The sequence below is a fragment of the Pseudoliparis swirei genome, chromosome 22, assembly GCF_029220125.1.
Source record: "Pseudoliparis swirei isolate HS2019 ecotype Mariana Trench chromosome 22, NWPU_hadal_v1, whole genome shotgun sequence".
Taxonomy (NCBI): Eukaryota; Metazoa; Chordata; class Actinopteri; order Perciformes; family Liparidae; genus Pseudoliparis; species Pseudoliparis swirei.
Window position 1 is genome coordinate 8,799,230 of NC_079409.1, and position 26,884 is coordinate 8,826,113.

At 43.3% G+C, this 26,884-nt stretch overlaps 1 protein-coding gene across 4 annotated transcripts; it reads right to left on the reverse strand.

The window, feature by feature from the left end:
* Positions 1–340: 340 nt before the first annotated feature.
* Positions 341–26,823, reverse strand: lipeb (lipase, hormone-sensitive b). Of its 4 annotated transcripts, XM_056443858.1 has the most exons (15): positions 26,733–26,823; positions 23,118–23,156; positions 17,471–17,712; positions 16,534–16,818; positions 15,568–15,658; positions 15,198–15,224; positions 14,375–14,520; positions 13,836–14,021; positions 12,828–12,980; positions 10,163–10,307; positions 9,203–9,430; positions 6,862–7,047; positions 5,783–5,964; positions 4,811–5,077; positions 341–4,311 (listed from the first exon to the last, which is right to left on the reverse strand). In XM_056443858.1, the coding sequence occupies exons 1-15, from the start codon at positions 26,821–26,823 to the stop codon at positions 3,907–3,909; spliced, it is 2,673 nt and encodes an 890-aa protein (XP_056299833.1). In that variant the 3' UTR covers positions 341–3,906. The 4 variants fall into 4 exon arrangements, with proteins under 4 accessions (XP_056299833.1, XP_056299835.1, XP_056299834.1 ...); XM_056443860.1 differs by lacking the exon at positions 23,118–23,156; XM_056443859.1 differs by lacking the exon at positions 15,198–15,224.
* Between the last annotated feature and the right edge of the window lie 61 nt (positions 26,824–26,884).

Consider the following 26,884-nt stretch of genomic DNA (forward strand, 5'->3'; position numbering starts at 1 on the left):
AAAATGCCTCACAACTATACTTACTGCTCTTGGCTATACTTGGTGTTGTTGAATGAGAAAGATCACTTTTTATTATCTGACACTTCATTGTTTGACAAGAGGTCAACCTAGTTGACCTTTCCACGTGCCTCAACTAAAGATTTGTGTGAAAATAAATTAAGGGTTTTAGTTACTCTTGCATACACATGAAAAAAAGAAAGATCAAAATCCATCAGAGATGCCAAGACTATTTTGGGAGCTGGATTGAATTATAATATCCATTTATCATCGCTAATGACTTAGTTACCCTTTAGTCGGATCAATGCAATGACAGCGTTGATTCATGAACACAACAGCAGGCTCATGGGAGAATATATTTATTTAGATAAAAATCAACAGAGGATGAGAATCAGACGCCACTTTGTAGCAAGAAACCTGCAATCAAATCAATCCGATTAACACATCTGAAAGTCAAAATATCTACATGAATCATATATATCATTCAATATACATTTGTTTTTTGTATTCACAGGTTTACACTTGTGGTTTTTTGAATAAAACAACAATTGTACAGTTTTAAGTACACTTAAATCATCCTCGTTTATAGTCTATGGCTTGTTTATGATAATTTATTTGTTAAAGACTCATCATATTCTACATCAGAATTACATTTTACAGAGCAGAGCAATTTGCATTTGGAGTGCAGACAGTCTATGGCACCGGCTAGCGCTTTTTTTTTTACGATACCGGTTAACGGGAAACACTAAACGGCATGAGCAGCACATCTGTTCCGAGACTGTGGCTGCGGTCTTTGGTTCCGTTTCAAAACCAACAACACATTTAGGATCCAACTGACTGATTTAGTATTTACCGTTAGTAAACACGTGGTTGAGGTCAGGCGCAGCCGCATCGATGTAAAGTAACGCTGTTTGAACCCAGTGGTGTGGTCCGGATGCTGGTTTCACTGGGACGCGACAATAAATGGCATGGCAGCATTTCTGGCTGAGCAAAGTGACACTGAGACGATGGCGTCACGCTGGTGCGTCATTGCATAGCTTTACTATAAATGTGGAGGCAGTTAGCGCATCGTGTCAGCAGCTTTGTACTTTGCGTTGCACTTCGGCCCGAGGGAGAAGAGCTTTTAAAGACCAACACTGGAGGTACGCCGAACAACCAAACAGACTCAACTATGACAACTCGTTTGCACTCACAAGGACATTTACAGAAAACAGTTGGTCTGTGGTTCATCAACAAATAGACAGATGTTAGGCATAGCAACACTAAATAAAACAATACCGAGTCGTGCATTTCAGATCCATTCTGCAGGACGCATTGAGAGGATGCATCGGCAAAACCCGAAAAATGCCAGAAATATGGGAAACTGAAACAGAGCAGACGCATTAGTCCAGATGGGCTCTCTGGTGCATCAGCTTCAGTCGGGTGAGCCCGATGCACGAGTGGTCATCGAGGGCAAGAGGCAGCCAGTAAACAGCAAGTGGGTGAATTTGACACATTTTCTTCGACGGTTTCTAACAGCTCAACCACTAAGATGTGCACAACAACCACTCAACCCGACTGGGCGTCATCGGCGTACTCGGGATTGTTTGAGAAGTTCAGTCGATACATACCACGCGCGAAAAAACAGTGTCATAGCGGCTTAAGATTGCTTTCAACAGCAAACTATGTCTACCACTTATAGTCTCTAACTGTAAAGTGCCATTTCTTGTTTGATGTGAACAGAACACGCATCGCACACAAAGAGAACTCACATATTCATGATTCTCACGCAGCACAGAGACGAGTGTGATCATGTGAACGTGTGCATGCAGACTCCTCTTGAGCCTCACGTACAGGCACCAACTAAAAAAAAAAAAAAAGAGACATGTATACAAGTTTTAAATACATTTGCACGGATTGACAAACTACTGAAAAAGTGCAGCGTCAGCATAAGCAGCGACTAGCAAAGAGACCAAACCTCGGCCCAGTATTGCCGAGAGGACGAGTCTTACTTTCTTTCTCTTCACGCCCCCGGTTCTCTCCATCCATCTGACTAAAAAAAATGTGCAGTAAGTACTCCGAGCTGCCAGAAGTGAGCACGGTCTAATCCCGTAGCATGACTTTGCTGCTTCAAATCCTGCTCTTCTACGGGGAGAGGATTTTGCACTTGGAGCTTCAGCTAAATCCTATTCATCACCCAGCATCCTTCTCTGCAGACCTGGCAACCTGAGCTCGGTTGCCAGGCAAGGGCAGGACCGTGCCAGCATTGTTGGCATCTATATTTAGTTGGACCTGAGGGACTAACCCTCCAAAAAGGACATTTTTGTGTACTTCAAATTGCTTTGGGTGGAGACGCACTCAGAGCAGTGGCCTCAGGTAATTGAAAACAAAGTCAGTCACACAATGTGATGGCGGGGAGAAGAACGAAAAGGAAAAGAAAACCCGGTCCACCAGACATTTAGTTGGGCAAATAAAAATGCGGTTGCTTTTACATGGAACCCCTGCAATCTTCTCCTGTCCTTGAGCTTGGCCTAAGAGCTTCGGATTTGAAGAAACAGATCGTCAGGCAGGAAATCCCCCGACTCAGGAGAAGCGGTACTTTGACACGGCGCATACTGTGCAGAGAAGTGAGCGAGAGCGCCTGTCGGGGAGCGGGGACATCCTCAGATCAGGGCACTGGGGTTGAGACGGTGCCGCGATAGCCGAGGGCTTTTAGACCTTCTCTGTCTGGCTTTAGTTCTGCAGCAGGAGAATGTTAACCAATTATTTCCTTTGCTGAAATAAAAACTATTTAAACATTTAGCGTATTACAGACCGCCGAGAGCAATGCTTGCTCCTAAAAGACTTCTGAGGATGATGGGACCCACATTTTATAGCAAGTACTCTTCAGAAAATAACCCAGCTGCATCTGCACCGATTCCACTGTTTAACAAAATGCAATCTTTGCATTTGTTTTATCAGCACTACAAAAATCAGCAGGCAGCGTCTAGACGGGGCTGTGTAATATTCCACATTATCCTATCGGCATGCGTTGCCGAGACGAGGATTTGAGTGTAATTGGAGGGGCCGGGGACGTCGGAGCAGCTCTGCTAAAGCAGCAGAGGTAAATATTGAGCACATTCAAAACTAGAATAAATAGCAAAAATATTACACAGTATTGTGTAACAAAACATGTGATGATTGAAGGATTAAAATACAGCAATAGAAGAAGAAAAAAGTAGAAATAACTAGAGTACTTCTATAAGAAATAACTAGAGTATTTCTATTGCATAGGGTTAAAATGATTTAAAAACAGCAACAATTTCAAGAAGGAAGTAAATCAATTGATTCAGTTTGGAGCCGTTCAGTCGGTCCCGTTTTGGCGTTGTAATTTGATTTGGGAGAGTCCACAGAGTTACTCTCCACAAAGTGAGCAGTATTGACTTGCAAACCGGCACAATGGAGAACACGATGTGCAGTTATTAAGTGTGATTTAGAGTTGCTCCCTAAAGGACAAGTGGCTATTTTGATGGGGATGGCTCCATAAGCACACAGCGTGCCGACCCCGAGCCGATGAGGCCTTCAAAGGACCGCCTTGGCCGAGTAGAATCACCCATTCAGGCTTCGTCTTAAGTCTCTCATGCACTGCTTTAGGCTTAGCTGCAACTCCATCAAGTATGTGTGCTGCATGTGTGGGCGAGTGCTGGTCTTTGATCTAAGTAGCTGCTAAATTACCATTTTATTCGAAAACAATTGTCTTGTGGGTGTTTTCATTTCGTCGGTGCTTGATGGAGCGCAAACAAGTGGAGAGAATTGTTAAGCAGAGGAAGTTTTTAGAATTAGTTTTGTCTCTCTCGCTATCACTCTCAACATTTGTCTGACTTTCATTTACTCTTTCATTCTCCCTTCACGCCACGGATCAACTGCGGTTTTTTTCTTATCCAAGCTTATTTACGGTTCAACACCGACAGCGTCAGCATTGTTCTGGGCTGCCATGGCAACCAAGCCCTCCCCACCAGCAGTTTTAGTCTCCGTCCCGACAGCAAGCCCCTCCCCCTCAACGGGGCCGACGAAGAGAGAACCGGCTTCACCAGAAGAGGCCGACGCACTCCTATCGGTCCGTTCCAGCTTGCGGTGCTTGCGTGGCTCCGGGGGCGTGTCCTTCTGGGTGAAGACGGTACGAATTCGCTCCACGCAGATATCGGCAGCCTCCTTGGTCTCCCTGCAGATCTGCGATAGGCTGAGGAAGCCATGGGGGAGGTCGTCCACCACGCACAGAGTGACAGGCTGGTCTATGTTCCTCAAACGCTTGGCAAACATCACAGAGTCATCCAGCATGGGGTCCAATGCACACGCCTGGTGGGGGGGAGAGAGGAGAAGGAAGAGAGGGAGGGGGGAAAAGGTGGTTAAAAGCAAATTAGGATTCCCTTCAGACATGTCAAGAATCTTAATGAAGGAATGAAGAAAGGGAAGCCAAGCATCCAAGTCTCTTTTGTACCCGTTTCTGTTTTTACATTCTCGCCGACTCACTCTGGCCACTTTAAAATGAGCACCAATTTCTTAATTTATATAGCAAGACTCTTGAGAGCAGGCTTCAACCTGCAACAATATCACATCATCGGAATTATAAAGAAACATTATAACGATCAGCTTTCTCATAGAGGATCACTCATGCAACCAAATGAAGACAGTTGGAGCGACTCAGCTGCACTCCTTATGCACTCGACAGCGAGTTGACCGAGCAACTATTGAACTGTGTATTTAACTGTATAAAATCCCTACTTTACATTACTCTAATGTAGGGAAATTGCAAAGTGTCATCCTGTTAATCATTGCAGCTGCTGCTTCATCTTACCACGATGTGTACAGGTGGCATCCCTTTCAGCAAGCTATCAGGAGCCAGCAGAGGAGAGCAGAACGGATCCTTGACCACTGGAGAGCTCTGCATCTTCATCTCGGAGAGCTGCTCCGAGCGCAGCGGCTCGAACCCCAGGGGGAACTCCCTCGAGTGCGCCCGCTCCGACCCCTCCTCTCCAGCAGGGGGTGGTATGGCCACTGAAGACAGGTCCCACGGCATGGAGGGATCTGCGTCTTTGGAGAGGTAGAAATTCACATCCTCTGGCTACAAAAGAAGAGATAAGAAATAATTCAGGATACACGGTCGAAGGAGAAAGTCATTTCAAGTACAGAAGAAGAAAGGCGTAACATATTAGACGGAAAAAGTTGAATACAAATACCTTGGCTCAACGCCTGAGAGTCTTGGCTGTGCAACCCCAATTTCAAGGAGGAAAAGCACATTTAAAATCTTGTGTCACCCCTACTAGTTAATTTCCCCTAAACCAGCCACTAATCCAGTCTGCCTGTGTGGAAACACACGGGAGGATAATCTGCATACCTTGATGGCTGCAGCTCAACCAAAACACTTTGATATTCAGTCAGCATTTTATAGCCAGATCTGTTTATGGGGCATGGATGACATGATATCAGCTGACTTTACCAAGATGAAACACACATAATGGCAAGGTATACAACAGTGTATGATAGAGGGCCAACATCTATCCATGCTGATAAACAGCCTCTTAAAAAGGCTACAGCTGGCTGCTAAATCAAGTTAAGGCAAGCTGTATGAAAGCAGAGATAACTCGGGATGCCGGTATGTCTTCCCTTCACGGCAGTGGTGTCATAACTATTATATATTGTTTTATCACTGCAGGTTAGAATCCCACAGCAACACCTACTACCAGCCAAGAGATCTTCTAAGCAACAGCTCATTTAATGCACAGTTAAGAGCTAATCTCAATGTAAAACATGTTCAAGTGGGACGTACAGTGCGCTCGGAGAGCAGCGGTGCACTGAGAGAAGTAGAATTGTTGTGGGATCCCAAGTCGTTGCACGTCTGGCTCTTCACAGATAACTTCCTGGAGAGGAACTCTGAGGTATCCGGGGCTACAGGGGGGTCGGCGTGGGGAGAAGAGATGGCCGCCTCTGAAATGCTCTTCCTCACGGTGTCTATACATATATATAGAAAAAAAAGATGGACACAGGGGGAAATGAATGAGGCATTGGGCGAAACGAAAGAGAGAGGAACAATCATTTTTTTAAAGTTATCAAAAATACAGATTAATGACACAATGTAGGGTATAATTGTGTAACGGATACAGACTCGGCCTCAATAGCAGATAGAGGACAGGAAAAAGTACACAAATAGTATTACAATCACTTCTTCTTCCGTTTCCACTTATCATATGTCCTTTGGTTGACAGCCAAACGCTAAAAGCGGAAAATGTAAATTAGGATACATCAGGAAGAAGAGAGGAGAAGTGGGTGGAGGAAATTCAAATACTTCTGTCATGGTGATCTCGTCGGCCCGCCCCGAGCCGTCAAAACACAGCTGGAGGAGTCGCTATTGCTGCCTCTTCCCAAAGCGCTACCGATCCGTCTCTTTGATAACCGACATCTCAGCACCATGATGTCCTTTTAATAATGCAGACCCACCTCTGACAATATCCTCAGTTTGGGCTTGCAGCTGAGGGGTATGTCAACCTCCCGAAAAAAGGGACACCGGGGAAATCACGATTCACCACCGGATTTACCGTGGCTACAATTAACAATTACTGTCAAAGCCCTGCTGCTCCAAAGGGGTGAATTGATATGAATGAGTTACAGGAGTGTTGCACAACAAGGTGGGATAAAGCCATAATTGATTAGTTGAATGATGAATAAAGGGGATCAATCTCAATAACCGCCTCCATATGGGCTGTAAATTAACTTTGGGGCATTTGATGTTGGTGATCTCCTAATTGGCGTAATAAAGACCCTGTAAACGTGGACATGTAGCAGATAGATGTGACGAAAAGGCGGACGACACATGCACGCACAAACACACAGTTGGAGTCGGTGCTTTACCAGTGGCTCCTGGTGGCCTGGCTGCAGCTGTGCTGGGAGAGGCGGAGGCTCTGTTGGAATCCAGCAGCGAGTGGATCCAGTTGGAGGCTCCCTGTCGGAAATCTCGGAGCAGCACAGCAGTGTCTCTCCTCACCAGGCTCAGCGTGCTCACTTTCTCCACCTGCACCTCCGTCTGAGGCTCGTTGCCTGGAGGCAGGAGACGTGGAGGAGGGCTCAGCAGTTAGAGATCGATGAACAAGTGAGATTTAAGGATTTTTGTTATTCTTGAATAAGCATGAATGAGTAACTGAAAAGATGGGAAAGGTATGGTGAGAGTGAAGAAACCCACTGACAGTGGGTTCAATACTGCAACACGGACAGCACCGTGATGACAGAAGGACTGAAGAGAACATGATCAGTGTTTGAGTTCAGTTGTTTGGCATAGTTACCAGCCCTCCACAGTCCTCCTTTATTTTGACACAATTTATTAAAAACACTTGTAAGTTTCTCTGGCTTCTTCCACACATTAATGACAACACATGGAAAACCATCTATATGCTAATAAGTTTGGTTGTTCGTGAAAGTTTTGCAGACACGATACAACAAAACTAGACTAAAATCCATAAAGATTTATGATTACATTTATTCTAATATTACGGTGAGATCCAAGATGAGAGCAAAACAGCTGTATGATGAATATGATCATTATCACTGTCGTAAAACATCTCTTCATGTCTCTACCGTCTGCTATATATACAGGACTGTCTCAGAAAATTAGAATGTTGTGATGAAGTTCTTTATTTTCTGTAATGCAATTAAAAAAAAAAAAAATATTCTGGATTCATTACAAATCAACTGAAATATTGTGTTTTATTCTTTTAATATTGCTGATTATGGCTTACAGCTTAAGAAAACTCTAAAATCCTATCTCATAAAATTTTAATATTTCCTCAGACCAAGTTAAAAAAAAGATTTATAACAGCTGAGTGTTTGTCAAGGCTCAGGAAACCCTTGCAGGTGTTTCGAGTTAATTAGACAATTCAAGTGATTTGTTTAATACCCTACTAGTATACTTTTTCATGATATTCTAATATTTAGAGATAGGATATTTGAGTTTTCTTAAGCTGTCATAATCAGCAATATTAAAAGAATAAAAGGCTGCAATATTTCAGTTGATTTGTAATGAATCCAGAATGCATGACATTTTGTTTTTAATTGCATTGCAGAAAATAAAGAACTTCATCACAATATTCTAATTTTCTGAGACAGTCCTGTATATATATATATATTAGGGCTGTCAGCGTTAACGCGTTAATCTATGCGATTAATTTGGCCGCGTTAACGCACTAAAATATTTTAACGCAATTAACGCAACTTCGTTTACTTCCGGTGTTCGTTGAAGTTTTTACACTGTTTCCGTTTTTAAAACAATTATTTCTCCGCGAAAATAAGGAGCAGAAATCAGTTTAACTCGTGGATGAATCAGTCGGGTTTCCTCCTGCTCCTCCTTCCTCCCGTCTCCCCCTCTGATACACAGAGGAACGGAGGGGCGACGTGTCGGGGGACGCGGCGCGGAAAGAACTCGTCACACGAAACCTTCAACGTGATTGGTCAATCCGTTTGTCTGTCAACATTTTGCGAAAAAAACAACCAATGAACACTCATTAAATCACAAAGGACCTCCCACCACACAGGTGAGTCTCTTAGCAGCCTGTCAGTCAGAGAACCAGAGAACACGGCGCGAGGACAAATGTGCCTCATATAGAGAGCTGAGATTGTTCTGGAATGTTTGATGTATAACACGTGGGTATGTGTCACATGCAAACGTCTTTAAAAGGTGAATTTACATTTCTTTGTTAAATGGAGAAAATGCCCCCAGCCTCCAGAGGGTTAACGTGACATATTTGAATGTCAGTCAGTTACCAAGGCCACTGGTTCTGCTGTTCAGTGTTAAAGATGACAGGACCAATGGGGTCTCAAATACACTTCTTTTTTAACTAATCTGGATGTTTCACTGAAGAAGCAATTTATCATCGACAATATTAAATACCTCGCTGGCACTTTATAGGTGGGAGCCTCTTTGAAAACACAGCTCTGTGTGAAGTTTGGTCTTTAAAAAGAAAAAGAAAACACTTTTAATCGCGATTAATGAATTTCAAAATGTGCGATTAATTAGTTAATTTTTTTAAATCGATTGACAGCCCTAATATATATATATAGCAGGTGGTAGAGACATGAAGAGATGTTTGAAAAAGTACAAAAATGGAGGAAAAACTTCACAAGATGAAAGAAGAATCCAGACTTTATTCTCAAGAGACACACACACACACACACACACACACACACACACACACACACCTACCTGCATAGGCGCTGAGACACCTGGAGAGCACACTCAGCGGCAGCAGGGGATCCATAAGTGTTAGCAGACGGGAGGGCGATGCGGAGGCAGTCAGCAGGGTAGCTGGGTAGATTGCAACAAGGCCATCTGGCATTCGCACACCAAAGGCAGCAGCGCGCATAGAAGTCGTCACACACAAGTTTCCTCCTGCACTATCCCCAGCCAGACACACCTTTTCTCCAGTCCAGCCTGGAGAGATATACATAGGACATTCATGATGGAGGTAAAGAACAAAGAAAAATAAAATTAGAAGGGGGGGGGGAATTAGAATTGGAACCAAAAATGTAAAAGAGCCGTGGCAAAACTAGAATTAGCACCAGCGGTTGTACAGGATGCCTCTGCCAAAAAGTTACGGGTGAGGAAAAAGCAATGTGACACACATCAAGACACCGGATCTCTTTTCTCCACCATAACACTGCTGAATATGTGACTGTGGTGTCGACACGCTGCCTGCCTCATGGCCGTGATATTATCTTCTTGTACTACAACACAAACATATTGCACTCCGATCAATGTTAATTTTACAGTGTGCTTCCGCGGGTGGATGTTCCCTAAACCGACCAGATGTCTTTTGTTGTCGGCCTGAATATTGAGCATCACAATTTGGTCTTATTACAGAACAACGGGGAAAGTGGAAGACTATATGCCGCAGCATGATTACTTTCAAAGTGGTGAATTAATCCTCTCCAGAGCTACAGGGAATTGGTAAACCTAGGGGAAGATTTATTGAGGCAGTGGACAGGACACCTTCACTCAGAAAGAGTTTTATCTGCTCATTGATTTGAAACCAACTTCCTTTCTCCTGCCTAATTATTTACCATTAACTTCATGGTTCCTATTACTGAAAAATAAAACAGAAAAAGTACACTTTTGAAAAAGCCAGTACATCGATATAAACAATGCTGTATGATGTGTATGTACCCAGTAGGTGGTGGTTTCGCAGAGCCCAGCAATAGGCGTAGAAACACTCCTCCAGGGCCCTTGGAAACGGGGCCTCGGGGGCCAGAGAGTAGTCCACTGACAGTATGGGGACACCAAGGTCCTGGGACCAGCTCTTCAGATAAGGCTGCAGAAGACAGAAGACATGGGTAGGGATGGGTGAAATTATAAATGAAGACAAAATAAAATAATAAGTTTCACAGTTATTATATTACATGCTGTTAAATTTATGAGACACAATAAGACCCAGAGGAAGGCAGACAGCGGGAAAAATGTGTTGGGAGTGACGTGCGGGGGGAGCATTAAATCATGAAAATAGCATGTCCCTCTGACGTCATCGGTCTGCTTTCTGAGTCACTGTCTAGAAAGAAAGGTAGCATGAGCCCTCATTTGGTTCTCCTCTCATACAGCAATTATAAAGACCTCGTTTGCTGGATATGAAGGGGAAAAAAAGACTAAGACAAGAGGACGGTGTGGATTTACAGGGATATACACAAAACTGAGTATTTTGCTATTTCTTGTTGCTATAGTCAGGATAAATGTGTTCTATTCGTATGCTAATCTGCAATGCAGTGACCTTGAAAAGGCATCCAAACTTGTCATGACAAAATAATCCTTCCACAAAGCATTCATCATTTCCTCCTCCGTCTTTATCTTCTCCCAACACCTTTTTGACTGGCAATGACAGGGCTGGTGGTGAAAGAGACAGCGCTCAATCCACTCACAATGCCAGAAAAAGCATGGTGTGTGTGTGTGTATGTTGCTTCACCGACCAGTGATTCAGCAGGAAAAATACATTAAAAAAGTAGCAGCTCCAGCAGTCAGCTGTGTGTTCTTTCAGCCCTACTTGTCACGACACATCGAAGAGTGAGACCGCTGACAAATGAATCTTCAAGCCCTGCTCAGGTCAGTGTGGGTTTTTACAACAAACAGAAAGGTAACCCTCAAGGGTGAAGGTGTGTGTGTGTGTGTGTGTGTGTGTGTGAATAAACAGCAGCAATTGAGAGTGTCAATATATGCCAGAGTCCATGGACAGGTGTGTCAGTTTATCTGCCTGCATAAAAGGAGCAAAGGGATGTGTGTGTGTGTGTGTGTGTGCAACCAAGGCTGGTTGATTTGTACACGATGATTTAGGAAACACGCAATTTACAAAGAAGAACACCATTTCAGAAAGTCCCAGATCTGTTCTCAAAGCAGGAATTAATGGGTGCTGCTGTCCCACTGACTCTCAGACAGGCAGAGCAGTTAATCTGCAAGCTTATACCACTACTGCGATTGTGTGTGTGTGTGTGTGTGTGTGTGTCCAAGTTGCTAAAAGCACAGATGCCAGCACACCCATTCCTGTGATCTCAGATTTATTTGGAACCGAGAGCGCCAAAGATTCCTGCCACTGAATTCCAACTCTCCATCTCACCCAGACGACAGGAAAGCCAGGCTTAAGGCAAGGACACAGGACTAGAGGACATACGAGAAGTAAAAAGGACAACCCTGGCCTACGCCCTCAGTATCTTTTTCTTTGCCTCTGGGATTGAGAGAGCAAAAGGCATCTAGATATATTAAGGAGGTGAGAACATGTAGCCAAAATAAGACAGGAAGGAGATGTTAAAAAAGGACACCAAGTGAACAAAAGGATGTTGTGAGATATTAGAAAGATTGAGAGGGAGGGTGTAATAAGAAAGGCGAGTGAAGATGAGAGGATAGTCTGACAAGTCTTTCATTAGTGCCTGGCCCCGGGGCAATCCTTCTCTGCTCGTTGGTACATTTCTCTGTTTAATTCGACAAGACAGCCCTGTTCACCCTCGCCTCTGATTGCTCCCTCCCATCCTCTGGTTGCTAGGAAAGATGCCCAAGTCCTTGGCGATGTCACAGAGCCCGGTCTTGCGGTAGCTATAAGCAGCCAGATGCCACCGAAAGACTGCGAACAGATGACCAGCGTAGGACGAACAAGGAGACGTGGGGGCACAAACTGTGTTTGATGGAGCAATGACAAGAAAGCACCAACAGTTTTGTAAAGACCTGAGGCCAAAGCTTGGAAGTGGGTGTCCCTTTTTTATATCAGTGAACAAGATATTAAGACACGAGCAGCTCGACACTTTCTATAAGAAAATACAGTTTTGAGGAAGTGAATGACAGGAAGCAACAATTTGCATGGAAGAGACGAGCCAGCTTTGTGTGCACCGTACCAGCTAAGAAGGCATGGATCATCGTTTTCAGAGATTAATTACTAAATAATTAGCGTAACAGATAATTACATGTCACACGATCAACAGGGTACAATTACAATTGTCAGACTTTGAAGCACTGAGGGGATGAGAAGATGAACTGGAAGAGCGCTTCGACAATAATGTCCAAGTTTCTCATGGTGTAGAGTTGTCAGCGTTTTGGTATGTACGTGCCACATTATGACCAGCTGTTTAATTAGAAATATCACTAAGTCTATACTGTCCCAGCAACCTCCGGTTATGAAGAGGAGAGCCAATGCGGAAGTCCTCAAGCCACCTGGTGACGCCACAATACCTATGTCCACTTCGTAAATGCAGTCCGTGTCACATAAAGACACAAGTCAAGTCTTTTGTTGAAATGTTTTCTTAAAAAATTAAATAATCCCGTGAGCAAAGAAAACTCCATGTAAAGCGTAACATCTCACCTCATGTGACTTGGAGGTTTGGGCCACAAATCCTCCCCCATGGAAGTGGATCAGGAGGCAGGAAGAACAGGGGAGGCGCTTGGTCTTCATCCCCAGCGACAGAGAGATGGCGCCCCCTTCAGAGCGAGCAAGAGACAGCAGCGTCTCGCTGTCCTGGAGGCAGTGAGACCGAGTGGAGATGGAAAAGGAATGAATAAACAAAATGAGACCGCTCTCGTGCTAATAAGAGCACAGGACAGGATGACAGATGGTGATGTTCGCACCACTCTGACAACTGTCCACAGACTGTGTTTATTGCACACAAAGCCTGGTTTCATTGTTAATACATGTTACTGCTCGTGTTAGCAACAGGGCTCTTTTGAGAGGAGGATTAACTGGCTGTTCTGCACCAGCTTGCTGCCAGCCTCTCCTGAGGCTGCATGAACGCACACTAATTCACATTAACAGAAACAAGGAGGGAGGGGGCTTGTGGCGGAGAGGGGTTTTTCTCGGTGATGCTGGTTTGTACTTTGCATTATTAAAAAAGACAGTTCTTTTTGTTGAAGGTTGATCAATGGCTGAACGTGTTTGTTGATAGCCATTTCTAGCGGTGTGCTAAGCTACAAAGAAAGGAGGAGGGCAAGCTTGGACGGAGAGGGGGAGTCTCCTGAGAGATTTGGGGAGGGAGTAGAAAAGGTGATACCTATAATGGAGAAAAAGAAAGGGAGCGATAATGACTGGGGATTAAGTCCATGAGGATAAGACGGGAGCGGTCGCTTGCTCTCGCTCGGAATAGTACCAGATATGCTATTATATATTGTACGAATATTTTAAGAATTTGTATGATTGCTCAGTGGTTTAAAAAGAGCCAGTGGAAAACTGTCAAAAACTAGGTCACAGAACAAATACTTGCAGAAAATACAGAAGCTATCTAGTTTTGCATAAAAACTGACATGATGAAGCTATATTCTTTTTATTGCATTTTGTCCCTGTGCGACGACAGTGCGAACAGAATATTGATTTAGCTACCTGTCCTTCACGCAAGTCGTACGAGATGAGCCTCATCTGAACCGGAGCAGTGCCGATGTGTGCTGATGGTGGAGCTATGGTTACTGATGCTCTGTGGTTGGCCGCCAGGGGAAGGTCAAAGGGCACGGCGGGAATGGAAAGAGCCCGGTTCACCTTAACTTGCGTGGATGTCATACTGGCAAGACTCTGGAGGAAGAGGGGAAAAAGATGAACAGAGAGACAAAGACCCAAATAATTGAGACAGAAAGGCACAGAGAAAGAGGAGTGCAAGTTACAGAGTTAGGCCACTGGAGAGAGGGGGAGAAGGAGAAACTGGATGAATAAGGCATGAATCCTATTTATTAAATATAATTCCACCCTATTATTACCAACAGCCTGTAGGCCAAAATGCATAATGATAGAAAGTTACTTTACCAGAGGAAAGTCAAATATTCTTGAACCAGTTTTACAATTCTGTCTGCATGTGTTAGTGGTAACAACAAGGGAAGATCACAGATGACTTAGGAGAGGGTGTGTCTGTGTGAAGTAAGTGTCCTCACCGATAGAACTTCAGTCTCGGTGAGGTTCCAGAAGCTCTTCCAGAAATGGATGTCCAGGTTCTGGGTGATGCGTTCATATTCCGCCCCTCTCAACTCTGGGTCGATGGCGTATTTCCCTGAGGTAAATAGAGAGCTGGCTGCGACACCTGGGGAAGGAAGGACAGATAAGGTGGGTATAATAAAAGAGCCGAGGGAAAGGACAAGAAATATATAAATAACAAGTTTGAAAGTCAAGATGGAAACAAAAAGTGATGGTACAACAACAACAAAAAGCTCAATTTCACAAAGACAGAAATGGTAGAAGGGACAGCAGGGAAAGAAAGGAAACTAAAAGTGCAGTAAGTGACTGGACAGAACATTAAATAGATAAAACATAAACTTACTGACAATACAAAAGGAGGAATGTGAAAGGATGGAGGGAAAGGAAGAAGGTTAGAGAGGAAAAGCTCAGAGATAAGGCCCTAATCAAGAAAAGCTTTTTCTCACATCACTGCAATCTTACTGTCACACAGATGTTCCAAACCGACTGTGCTAATGCTGATGTTGAAACCAAAACATTTCATCATGGTATTACAATCAAATGCAACCATGATTGTAATGCTCTTGAAAGGAATCAAGGATGGGCAGAAAAGAAAAGGGAAGCAGTCGCCGTTTCAGATACAACGACTGTACCACTCGGGCTTCCATTAAACTAAAATACAGACACAAGGCAACTAGTGCAGCTTCGGCGCTGGAGGAGAGAACACATTATTCATATAGCCGTAGAGCCTGTGCTCACAACAGAGGGCTATGACGAAGGGGTGAGAGGGTTCCATACACTCACCATATGGTGCAATGCTTCCTGCCTCCACTGCGGTGCAGCACAGAGCACAACAAACCATGAGTTGAATGATTCCTTTTTTAATGTTAAATATCGATGTGTGTGTGTGTGCATGTGTGTATGTATGTGTGCATGTTTTTTCTATCTTTGCCTCTGTACATAACAGTGTGCTTGTTCAAAACATTCTGAAATACAAGAGCTAGCCCTCGAGATTTTAAAAGGATGAAAGAGCATCTACAATTCAAGCACACAACATCAAAACAGGTACACAGCCAGGGGCCAAGGAGCAATGTGGGAAGAGTCATTTGGAGGAGTACGAACTGTGAATGAAAATTAAGTGACTGGGTGATGAGCGGGCACAGACGACGCTAACCTATTCCAGACTGATGCCGTCTGTAGTTTTCTCCAAAGGCCACGAGGCCAATAGCGATGGTCTGGAGGCAGGGCCGAATGGCTGGAGTGAACTGGAGGCGTGGGAAAAAACAGAGACACTTTAAATTCCGATCTATGCTCCTTTAAAAACGAGAGGCTACAATTAAAACTGCTGTCATTTGACCAGAGAAAGTGAAATATAGATGGATTATAGAACGTCAGGTGAGACATTATAAATTGATGCAGCCAGAACTTGGGATGTTTCATCATTTTCCCTTTGGTTAGATTTTGCCCTCTGATGGTTGAGCTTCTGTAGTCAAGCTGAACTAAGAACAGAGACTCCATTCCTCTGTTCATCCAAATCAGTTTCATTTTACATGCAAGTTTGGGCAGCAGGAGTCAATTGTAGGTCTGAATGGCTCTGTGGTTTTAATTGATAACACTTCAGAGCGCTCTTGCTCCCTTTTCAGAGTCTAATCCTTTAGTGTGGCGACTTGGTGAAAAACTAAACCTGTGCACGTTTTATTTTACATCCATCTGTTTTGTCATCTTTTTTCAAAATGGAATACTCTTTTCATTGACGGGCTACGATCTGTCCAGGGTGAACCCTGCCTTTGCCCAATATGTAACAAAATTGGCGGTACGGTTAAGTGTACCTTTGGAAGAACTGTAGATGTTGGTACATTCAGGACAGTGTCTACGCGTCAAGTGAGAATTGGTGAGCTCGATGTCGCTTTCCATTCCCTTTTCTCTGCATCGCTGTGAGGAGAATCCCTCCAACCTTAACTAGCGCAAACTTTGTGCAGATTTAAGTATTTCCTACCTTTCTTTCTTGCCAGCTTCCTATTTTTTTCTCCTAAAAACCCAGTTCAGGACTCTCACGCATGAACCACTGCTATTTCTAAGCCTCCCATTTTCTTTCGCTCTTCCCGTTACCCATCCCAGCACCGACAAAGCCTGATCTCACCTGAAAGCCAAGACAACGGCCATAGAAGCAGCCCTTGTGCATTGAGGAGTACTCGCGGACAAAGCTCTCACTGAGGCCACTCTCATCGTGGAAAAAAAGGTTGCCGTGGTGGTTGTCGTGTAGCATGCGCTGAGCCAGGTAGAGCAGGGCGCGCAGTTGGCACAGAGCGCTGCAGTAGGCCTCCATCTCCGCCGCATTGTGTGCTAACCGAAAGAAGATGCTGCGGCAGTTGGCGGAGATGTAGCGCCCCTTCTGGATGATGTGGAGAATGCAGCAGCGCACGACCTAGAAAAGAATAAAGAATGTTTTATTCAATTTGGAGAGTTATTGTATTCTTGAACAAATGGATGCATAGTATTATTCCTGATAAAACTCATAGTTCCTCAATTGTGCTCTGATTAAAAAGCCACGTCCTTTGGGTCTGATTAAACTATGATTAAGATTAGGGTGGTCAGCATGAAGGGGGAAAAGAACAATGAAGGAGAGTATGCCTGAAAGAGAGCTTGTGAAAGGCTTTCTGCTTGAGCAGGATCGTAAAGATTAGTCCGAGTCGCACTGTGTGAATGAGAAGGATTCTAAATGTTGAAATCAAGGAGCAAAAAAACTGCGCAGCAGACGAATGCTGCTCAACTGCAGCCACTGAAGGTCATGAATCATGATGTTTCATCAATAACTGAAGATAAAGTACAGTGGGTACAGTAGGGGGTAGATATTCTGCCGCTGGAGGAATTCATCCAACCTGATTTGCAGCATAAAATCAATCTGTAAAACAAATGGACTGCCCTTGAAACAAAGCGATATCAAGCGGAGCTGGTGAGCCGTTTTTTCCGCGTTGGGAGAATAATTGATAAGACAGTATTTCGGTACGGGGGGAGATATTATTCTCAGCGCTGCAATGGTGTGAAATGGAAACACAGACAAGCATCCCACAGCTTACCTTGACCAGTGAGCGATAGCCATTGGCAGGTACGTGTGGGTCAAAGTCAAAATGATGGTAAACTGCAGCGAAGCCGGAGACGACCGGCTCCAGGCTGCGACCGTGCTCCTGGATCAGCTTCATGGTATCCTCCAGCCGCCGGGCCGCGTCACCCTGCGTCCCCTTGGCCCCGCCGGAGAAGAAGGTGGCGTTCTCCTCACACACGCTGTACAGGGCCGCAAACACCGCCTTGGTGTCCATCACTAACAGCAGAGAGATAGAGAAGCAGGGCAAAGGGTGAGACCACATTCTGTTGGATGCAGTGAAGGTTGAACATGCATAGAAATAGTTTCAATAGTTATTCATGTGAATATGTATTAGTCATACACTGACAAAAGCACATTCACATCAGAGTCCCAGAGGGAGGTCTACAGCTGACAACACACAGCGGAGTCTGTTTATCAAGTCTGCCCAAAGCACGCCTGTCCTAATGCGGCATAACAAAGCTGTAGTGCTCCGACTGCAGGGCTGAGCTCGTCCGTCAAGTCGTCCCAGAGATCGGTTTCCACAACACCTCAGCCTGGGAACTAGCAGGTACTTACTGTATAGGGTGACAGGCCCGCGGGGAGACAGAGGGAAAGACGAGCGCGGGCCGGTTGACACGCGGTATAAAACTAAAAAACCACCGAGACAGCAGTGGTTTCGTAACAGATGTGAGAGTGAACGTTTTAGGGGCGGAGCCGACATGGGGAAGGAAAATAATTTCTTCGTTATGGATGGGCGTTAACCAATTTCCCTGCAGGGCTGAAGTATGATCAGGTCACCCCGAATTACACCAGCTGCCCTTGGAATTAGCACACACCCATCCCCAAACTTTTACTGTGAAAACTTCTACCAAGGCTGATGCAATGAAGCAGGGGGGGGGGGGGGGGGTAGTCAAAGAAGTGATAGAGCCTTTATCGCTCAATTATTCTGCTATTCCTTGCAATTCAGGAAGAGTAATGGTTAAGACAATTTCAGTTTGCTGTGAGCAATCACAACACCCTGGCATCTGGGAAGAGACATTTATGAGCCAGTCAACTTCTAGCACACACGCATAATGCATGAAAAAGAAAGTGTCGCTTGTTTGCTTGTCACTTGACTTCTCTTTCAGGGAGTGCTCCATCTATATGACCATGTTGCCATAATGTTAAAGGTTTAGCAAAAGACAAGTGAATCCTATCACAAATATTTCTTTCAAAACACTTTGAGGTTGGCAGACCTGAAGACTGTCCACATCGGCATTTAGCACTCAGCTACTGCCTTAGATTATGAAAAAAAAGGGGCGGGGTCACAACTCAATCCAGTGAGGCGTGCTTGCAAAACCATTCCTTCCACTTGGCGATAGAAAACCTGACTCATCAAAACACACCCAACTTTAACCTCAAATGTTACAGAGGTGGGCCTTGAAACGTATCCATAAATAAATGACAACTACAGTCATGTGTAGTTATGAAGGCCGACCCTATCCACTTTTTCATGTTCCTCTAAAACGTCTCTATCAAAAGCCAAATCATGTGCAAACAAGAAGCCCTGTGTGTATTCGTGAGTGCCGTGTCGCCATCAGGACCGTGCTGAATGCCGTATACATATCGGGGGCGTTCCTTGGCCCTCGGGTATAGAAACAGATTGAACAAATCTGCCAAGCCATACGAGGTGATGACGAAGAGCCGCACTGCAGCGGGGAAACGCTTTTCACGACAATATCATGTACGACGTGTTGCCGCAAAGCTGAATTAAGCACACTGGGGCCTAATTTCACATCGATTAAACCATGTGAAAGGAACACTGACAAACTCGTCCCATGCCTAGAAAAGAAAACGCCACACTAAAACAGAATTTACACCGTGCTATTTATATTCTTAGATTGTAATCTAGCAACGGCAAGACTTGAATTTTTGTGTGTGTGTATATATATATATAAATATATACAGGACTGTCTCAGAAAATTTGAATATTGTGATAAAGTTCTTTATTTTCTGTAATGCAATTAAAAAAACAAAAATGTCATGCATTCTGGATTCATTACAAATCAACTGAAATATTGCAAGCCTTTTATTCTTTTAATATTGCTGATTATGGCTTACAGCTTAAGAAAACTCAAATATCCTATCTCTAAATATTAGAATATCATGAAAAAGTATACTAGTAGGGTATTAAACAAATCACTTGAATCGTCTAATTAACTCGAAACACCTGCAAGGGTTTCCTGAGCCTTGAAAGACACTCAGCTTGGTTCAGTAAACTAAATCACAAGTATGGGGAAGACTGCTGATCTGACTGCTGTCCAGAGGACCATCATTGACACCCTCCATCAGGAGGGTAAGACACAAAAGAGAGGCGCAAAATCCAAGTTGCTTGAAATCCAGTGTGAAGTTCCCACAGTCAGTGATGGTTTGGGGAGCCATGTCAGCTGCTGGTGTTGGTCCACTGTGTTTCATCAAGTCCAGAGTAAATGCAGCTGTGTACCAAGAGATTTTAGAGCACTACATGCTTCCGTCTGCTGAAAAGCTCTATGGAGATGAGGATTTCATTTTCCAGCATGATCTGGCACCTGCCCACAGTGCCAAAACCACCAGTAACTGGTGTACTGACCATGGCATTACTGTCCTCGATTGGCCTGCCAATTCTCCTGACCTGAACCCCATAGAGAATTTGTGGGGTATTATGAAGAAGAAGCTGAAAGACACCAGACCCAACAATGCAAATGAGCTAAAGGCCGCTATTGAAGCATCCTGGGCATCCATAAACCCTCAGCAATGCCACAGGCTGATTGCCTCCATGCCACGCCGCATTGATGCAGTAATCCGTGCAAAAGGATTCCCAACCAAGTACTGAGTGCATTAATGGACATTTTCAAATGTTTGATTTTGTTTTGCTGTTATAAATCTTTTTTTTAAATTGGTCTGAGGAAATATTCTAATTTTATGAGATAGGATTTTAGAGTTTTCTTAAGCTGTAAGCCATAATCAGCAATATTAAAAGAATAAAAGGCTTGCAATATTTCAGTTGATTTGTAATGAATCCAGAATGCATGACATCTTTGTGTTTTTAATTGCATTACAGAAAATAAAGAACTTTATCACAATATTCTAATTTTCTGAGACAGTCCTGTATACACTACCGTTCAAAAGTTTGGAGACACTTAGAAATGTCTTTATTTTTCAAAGAAAAGCACTGTTTTTTTCAATAAAGATAACATTAATCAAAAATACACTCTCTACATTGTTAATGTGGTAAATGACTATTCTAGGTGGAAACGTCTGGTTTCTAATGAAATATCTCCATAGGTGTATAGAGGTCCATTTCCATCAACTATCACTCCAGTGTTCTAATGGTACATTGTGTTTGCTAATCGCCTTAGAAGACTAATGTCTGATTAGAAAACCCTTGTGCAATTATGTTAGCACAGCTGAAAACAGTTATGCTGGTGATATAAGCTATACAACTGGCCTTCCTTTGAGCTTGAAGTTTGTAGAACAAAATTAATACTTCAAATATTAATCATTATTTCTAACCTTGTCAATGTCTTGACTATATTTTCTATTCAATTTTCAATTCATTTGATAAATAAAAGTGAGTTTTCATGGAAGACACGAAATTGTCTGGATGACCCCAAACTTTTGAACGGTAGTGTATATATGTATATATATTTCAGAATTGTATTTAGTTCCATATTTGTGTGTATAATGAGGAAAATCTGTAATACAGCATTTTTTCTAGGAATGTAGCAACAGACAATGCATGATTGCAAATATATAAAACATTGCATTATTAAATTAAATTATTTAACAGACATTTATTAGAATGAAAATCTTGGAGAGACACTTTGAGTAGCATTAACACCAAAGGCTGGGCTCAAAGAATGTTTTCCATCCAAATGACTTCTAGCGGAATTCAGACGTTACAGCTTTAAATGAGCAAACGTCCCCCTATCCCAGTGGTTCTGTCACTACATTTAAGTGTTTCACTTAACCGTTTCTGGTGGAGCTTTAGGATATGTCTCCACATGACATCACTATAGTTTGTTCATCTTAGACTTCAACAAAACAGAGCTACACAGGATTGTGAAAACAAGATGAATTCAATGTTTGGTTGGATAATAACTTTACTTGAGTCTAAAAGCTTGCAGAGGTAAAGCAGTAAAGATGGATCCGTGAGGCATAAAACGAGCAAATTGGGAGTTTTGCTGATATTTTATTCCACCATCAATCATATTAGCACTTCGAGCTAATCAATCTACATCCAGACTGGTTGCTGTCCTGGCTCCTCAGTGGTGGAACGAGCTCCCCGCTGACAGCAGGAAGTCTCTACAGCTTACGCCGGAAACTAAAAACACATCTTTTCCGACTATATCTGGAGTAAAACACAGATTAGCACTTCAGTGGCACTTAAATGGCTCTTATTGTGGTACTTTCTTAGTTAGACTATGTTAAGGGAAATGTTACTTTCTGTATTCTTGCTGTTCTTAGTTTGTACTCTAGGTTGATGCACTTATTGTAAGTCGCTTTGGATAAAAGCGTCTGCTAAATGACATGTAATGTAATGTAATGTAACATGTGATGTGTCAAAACCATTCAGCAGCTAACAGACAAATACAATGCTCGGACTGTTGCGCCATCTCAGGATTTGGCCAAGGACCCGTGGATTACCCACAAACTGACTGTTCTGAAACCGACAACACAGGAAACGGTTATTTTATGTGCAAAAAACCCCCCAACTCGTTGCGTCAGCATAAACCTCGAAACTTCAAGAGACATGCGCAAAGAACATCTATAAATACACAGTTATCTGTCTGCATGAATACAAGCAGCAGTGTGGCCTTAAGGAACACAACGACAATGGTCAAGCAGTGACCGACATGCTGCAGGACCAACAGTAGCCACGATGAATATTGCATTGCTTAATTGGAGCTGTGGGCTATATGTTGACGGAGTAAGCCGGGCATGTACTTTATGAACCCCTGGATCAGCATACGCTGCTCTAACACGTGCTTAGTGATAATGAACATTACACCCTTAACTGCAGGGTGTATATCATATGCAAATGATCAATAATGTGAACCAGTACAATCTGATCAGGAGCTCATTCAGAGTGTAATCGGCCGAGGGCCAGTGAAGACTTAACAATTACACACACACACACACACACACACACACACACACACACACACACACACACACACACACACACACACACACACACACACACACACACACACACACACACACACACACACACACACACACACACACGATGCCTCATCACCTCTGCCTTTTGTGCATCAGAGCATTAGATAAATATCTACGTGTGGTTGTCTCAGTACCGCACACCGTGTATCAGCATCATCCCTTCCTGCATTACCCACACCAGTGCTAACTGTAATCCCTCTGCAACCATTAAATTGCACCTCTCCACATATAAAATGGATGAGAGTGAGCATTAATAACTAAGTCATGCACAATAACCACCACCACCAGTGACATTACAGACAAATAATGACTGCTGCAGGGCCCACGTACAGTGGGAATCGAGTGTTTGTACTAAACTACTGCAGGCTGCTTCTGGCAGAGCATATAATGGATGGCATTGGGCTAACTATTGAAAAGAAAAAAGTTGAAATGTTTACCAGCATCTGAGATCAAGGCTCTGTCTTCACCTGCCTCCACTCTTCCACGAAAGCAACGAGAGCATGGACAAGAAGAAAGAGAGAATGAGAAGGGGGGCAGAGAGGAAGGAGATAGAGTTGTCCGATTGGTTGGTCTCTCCTTCTCCGTCTGTCACTGCCTCATCTTTACAATTGGATGTGGCTCTCCTCCGATCAGGCTGTGGATGTCAGACTGTCGTTACCAATTCTACTCAGAAATAATGCAATGTCCTTTTCTTTCCTTCTGCTCCTCCCACCAATGCCGCTTATTCTTTTTTTCAATTCTTAAAATGGGGGAAGCCAAAGACAACCCTGTCCCAGTTAACTCTCTCCCCGTGAAGCTATTTTGCTATTGGCTGTTCAGTTTGCAACTCCCTGTGACCTTCCATCTGATTCGGAGGTCAGTACAGAGGGACATTGGCAGAAGTCAACCATGAGATTATAAGATGATACATTTCGGATTTTTCCATTTATTAACAAATTACATGGAAACAAACAGAGGTAAAAGTCAATAAATCAATTTGTTAAAAAGTAAATACGTTGTAATAACAATAGTGTCTTAAAACTAATATTGAAGTGCTATGTTTTAGTAGCACCCATGTTAGACTTTTGTGTTTTGAACAGTGTTTATGTAGCACCTTTGAACAAATATGTTTTGATTTTTTAATGTGCGGCCGAAATGTGCTCAAGCGCCAAACTGTTGAGAAACACTAATGTTTGGCAATGAATGCAGAAGATGGACAATTTGTGCACACCCAAAACAAAAAGGGATCAAATGCAATACAGACAATATGTTTCAGTGGAAAATATAACCTTAGAAGACTTCCTGGCTGATACCACAGAGGGCAGTTCCATAACTCCAAGAACTGAAACATGACCCTTCACCCACTCACAGAAATACAGAGAGAGACAAACACACCCAGAAATACAGAGAGAGACAAACACACCCAGAAATACAGAGAGACAAACACACCCAGAAACACTGAGACGCTGACACCAAAGTCCCACTTGACTGACCATTCCTGGGCTACGGGTTTGAACTCACCGTTTAATATGAACGATTTGTCATTCATTTTCCATAACAGGTTACTTTGTGATATTAACAAGATTAGGACCAAACTGTTACTCATGCATAGGAGAAAATAGTCTGTGGATATGATGTAAACTAAAGTTCAAAACTTATTTTCTCGTAAATAATAACTATTGTTCAGAATTTTACGTGAAGTATAATTTAATCAAAAGACAAAGATCCCTATGTGGACAGTTACGCAAAAGAACATTACCATTAGCCAGAGACCGGTAGGTTTAATTCCAGTCCAGTTGAGGACAGAATCTGTTTTACCCTCCCATCTACGAGGACGTAAGACAATTTACTTTTATTTCTTTTGGCTGTGAAAAACTTGAGTTGTGCTTCGGCATTGGGACCTTTTTTGAAGCAGATTTTGTCATCAAATAAAAAATAATGAAGTGCATGTTGTCCACTGCAGCAGAGTTTTTGGAGTCTTTTAGACCCGTAAGGGTTGGGCACATTATGTGCATGACACAAGAAAAGAAAAAAAAATCCATCTGTTGGCTTATTTTATGTAAAATATTTAGACAAGATACAAAATGCACGGGTGTAAATAACAAAATCAATAATTACGGATACTGTTTAGTTGCAGGGTCCTGATATTATGCATGCTGGGTCACTTTCACTGTCATGACTGGGATACTTTGTAGAATGACACCATCATTACCAGTATCACTAACACTTTCCCAACAAGGCACATCAACAGATTTCCAGGTAAATTAACAGTTTACTGTTAATTTGGAACAAAAAACTTGTCTTTGGTTTTAGGACAGATAAGGCACTCATTTTTTCACCATTTCCTGTTTTCTCATAAACAAAAATCGGTACTTATCTGTGAAGAACTTGTGATCTTTTTTCAATTATTATCTATCAGGATGTATATTTTGAATGCAGATCTGGAACCAATCTTACTTGGTGAAACCTCAGGCAACATAGGGTATAGAATTGTATTTAGAACATTTTCTGTAAAATATATAGTCCTGAGGTATGTGGGCTATAAGAGTTCTTTCTAAATGTTAATTAGGTACATCTGATAACCTACATGGTCTTGTGGGTTCCTTATTTGTTTAGAAAAAAATACTTGTTTATATAGTTAAAAAGCAGTCAGGCGACAATCTAGTTAAATGTTGACCTAATTATAAATATTCATATGATTAACTGTGCTGATCTTGTCTAGGTTGTTTCTAACTTGTGGCTCTCTTACAACTCTTTATCAAGCCTAAACAGACACATTCAAAAAGTAATACCCGAGTAAATTGTGGTCCAAGTATATAAAAATACAGATGCTGTTCCTTGAAGTGGAACTCACTGTCACAGCACAACGTCCTTATCTATCTCTGCACGTAAAGAGTCTCAACATGCCTCAGACAGTGTTCGATGTCAAACTCCATCATGTGTCTATAGGAAGCAGGCTTTAAAAATAGCTGACGTTGAGCAGTCAACAGGCAAGAGGAAGTGCCGACAGCAGGGGCTCTGCAGCGTGGCGTTAATGAGGCCTTGACCCTTCTCCCAGACGGCGCACCTTCAAACACACAAGGCCAAACTGAACAACAGGAAACTAGTAACAATGAGCCTGCACGCCCCCTCCAAACAGGGCTCGTAGGGCTTCCCTTCAATTGTATTATGCAATGCATTCAGAGAAAAAGAACACAAGTGTAACACGACAAGTGTGATGAAGTTAAAACTCTTCTAATCCCATTATACAGGCCAAAGTCTATTATAAAAGCACCATTCATGAATAGACATGTACAATGTGCATTACAACTCTATTACTGTAACAGACCATATTTTTTAGGTTCCCGACAAAGTGAAGGAAGCTTTTAGAAAACAGTGTTTTGAGGAATGGTGGGATTGTTCCAGTTACGACCTAGTAGTTTATAGGATGAACATAGGGAGTTGGTTTAGTGAGAACAGCAGCTCCACGGTGGCCTTCAGGCAGACGGCATCTGGTCGAGTCAGCCCATTCGTCACCATGTGTCACAGCTCTCATGTCAACCGGGGGCAGCGATGACGGCTCCACCAGTGGCCCATTTGCTGGATCGATTGATGCACAGTACTCCCATGTAACGTTGACCCACTTGATAGGTTTAGTTTAGTTACCCTCTAGTATATCACACCCGCTTTTATAGTTTTATGTTTGGCTTGAAACTGGGAGCACACAACGTGAAGAGGTGCCTTTAGGGCACATAATGGGCCGTACATTCTTTAGTTCAAGTCTCCTCCGACAGCAACGATATCACTCCCACACCTAAAGGTGACGCCACAAACACAACTGTAGCTCTGACGTCCAACACGTTGTTTCCAGTCACGCCTGTAACCAGTCTGGAAGTGAAACAACCACAGGACCAAGACAGCTGAGGAAGACCCAGCGGCTTAAATTCTTGTCGTTCATTCCGGCGACCCGAGTCCAGCTCATGTACCGCGGAATGCTAACGTTAACTCACGCCGGCTAGCGCGAGGGGGCTGCTCACGTTTGTAAAGGGGAAAGAGACAGGGGACTTTGAGGAAGTCGGCACAGACAAACTCACCCACTGGACCCTCCTTGTGTTTGGATGAGCGTCTTCCATTCACACTCTTCTCGAGTCTACTACCCCCCACACTCTTCTTGTTCGACGCCATCTTCGCCCACTCTGTTTACGCACCGCCTCCGTCATCTCTTTCCTTCATACCTGCACGCGAG

Coding starts and splice junctions, on each gene's coding strand:
- lipeb (XM_056443858.1), bottom strand. CDS start 26,823: ATGGCGTCGAACAAGAAGAGTGTGGGGGGTAGTAGACTCGAGAAGAGT. Junction 15,225..15,567: donor ACGGCATCAGTCTGGAATAG/GTTAGCGTCGTC, acceptor GCTGCACCGCAG/TGGAGGCAGGAAGCATTGCA. Junction 5,965..6,861: donor CAGGCCACCAGGAGCCACTG/GTAAAGCACCGA, acceptor ATATATGTATAG/ACACCGTGAGGAAGAGCATT.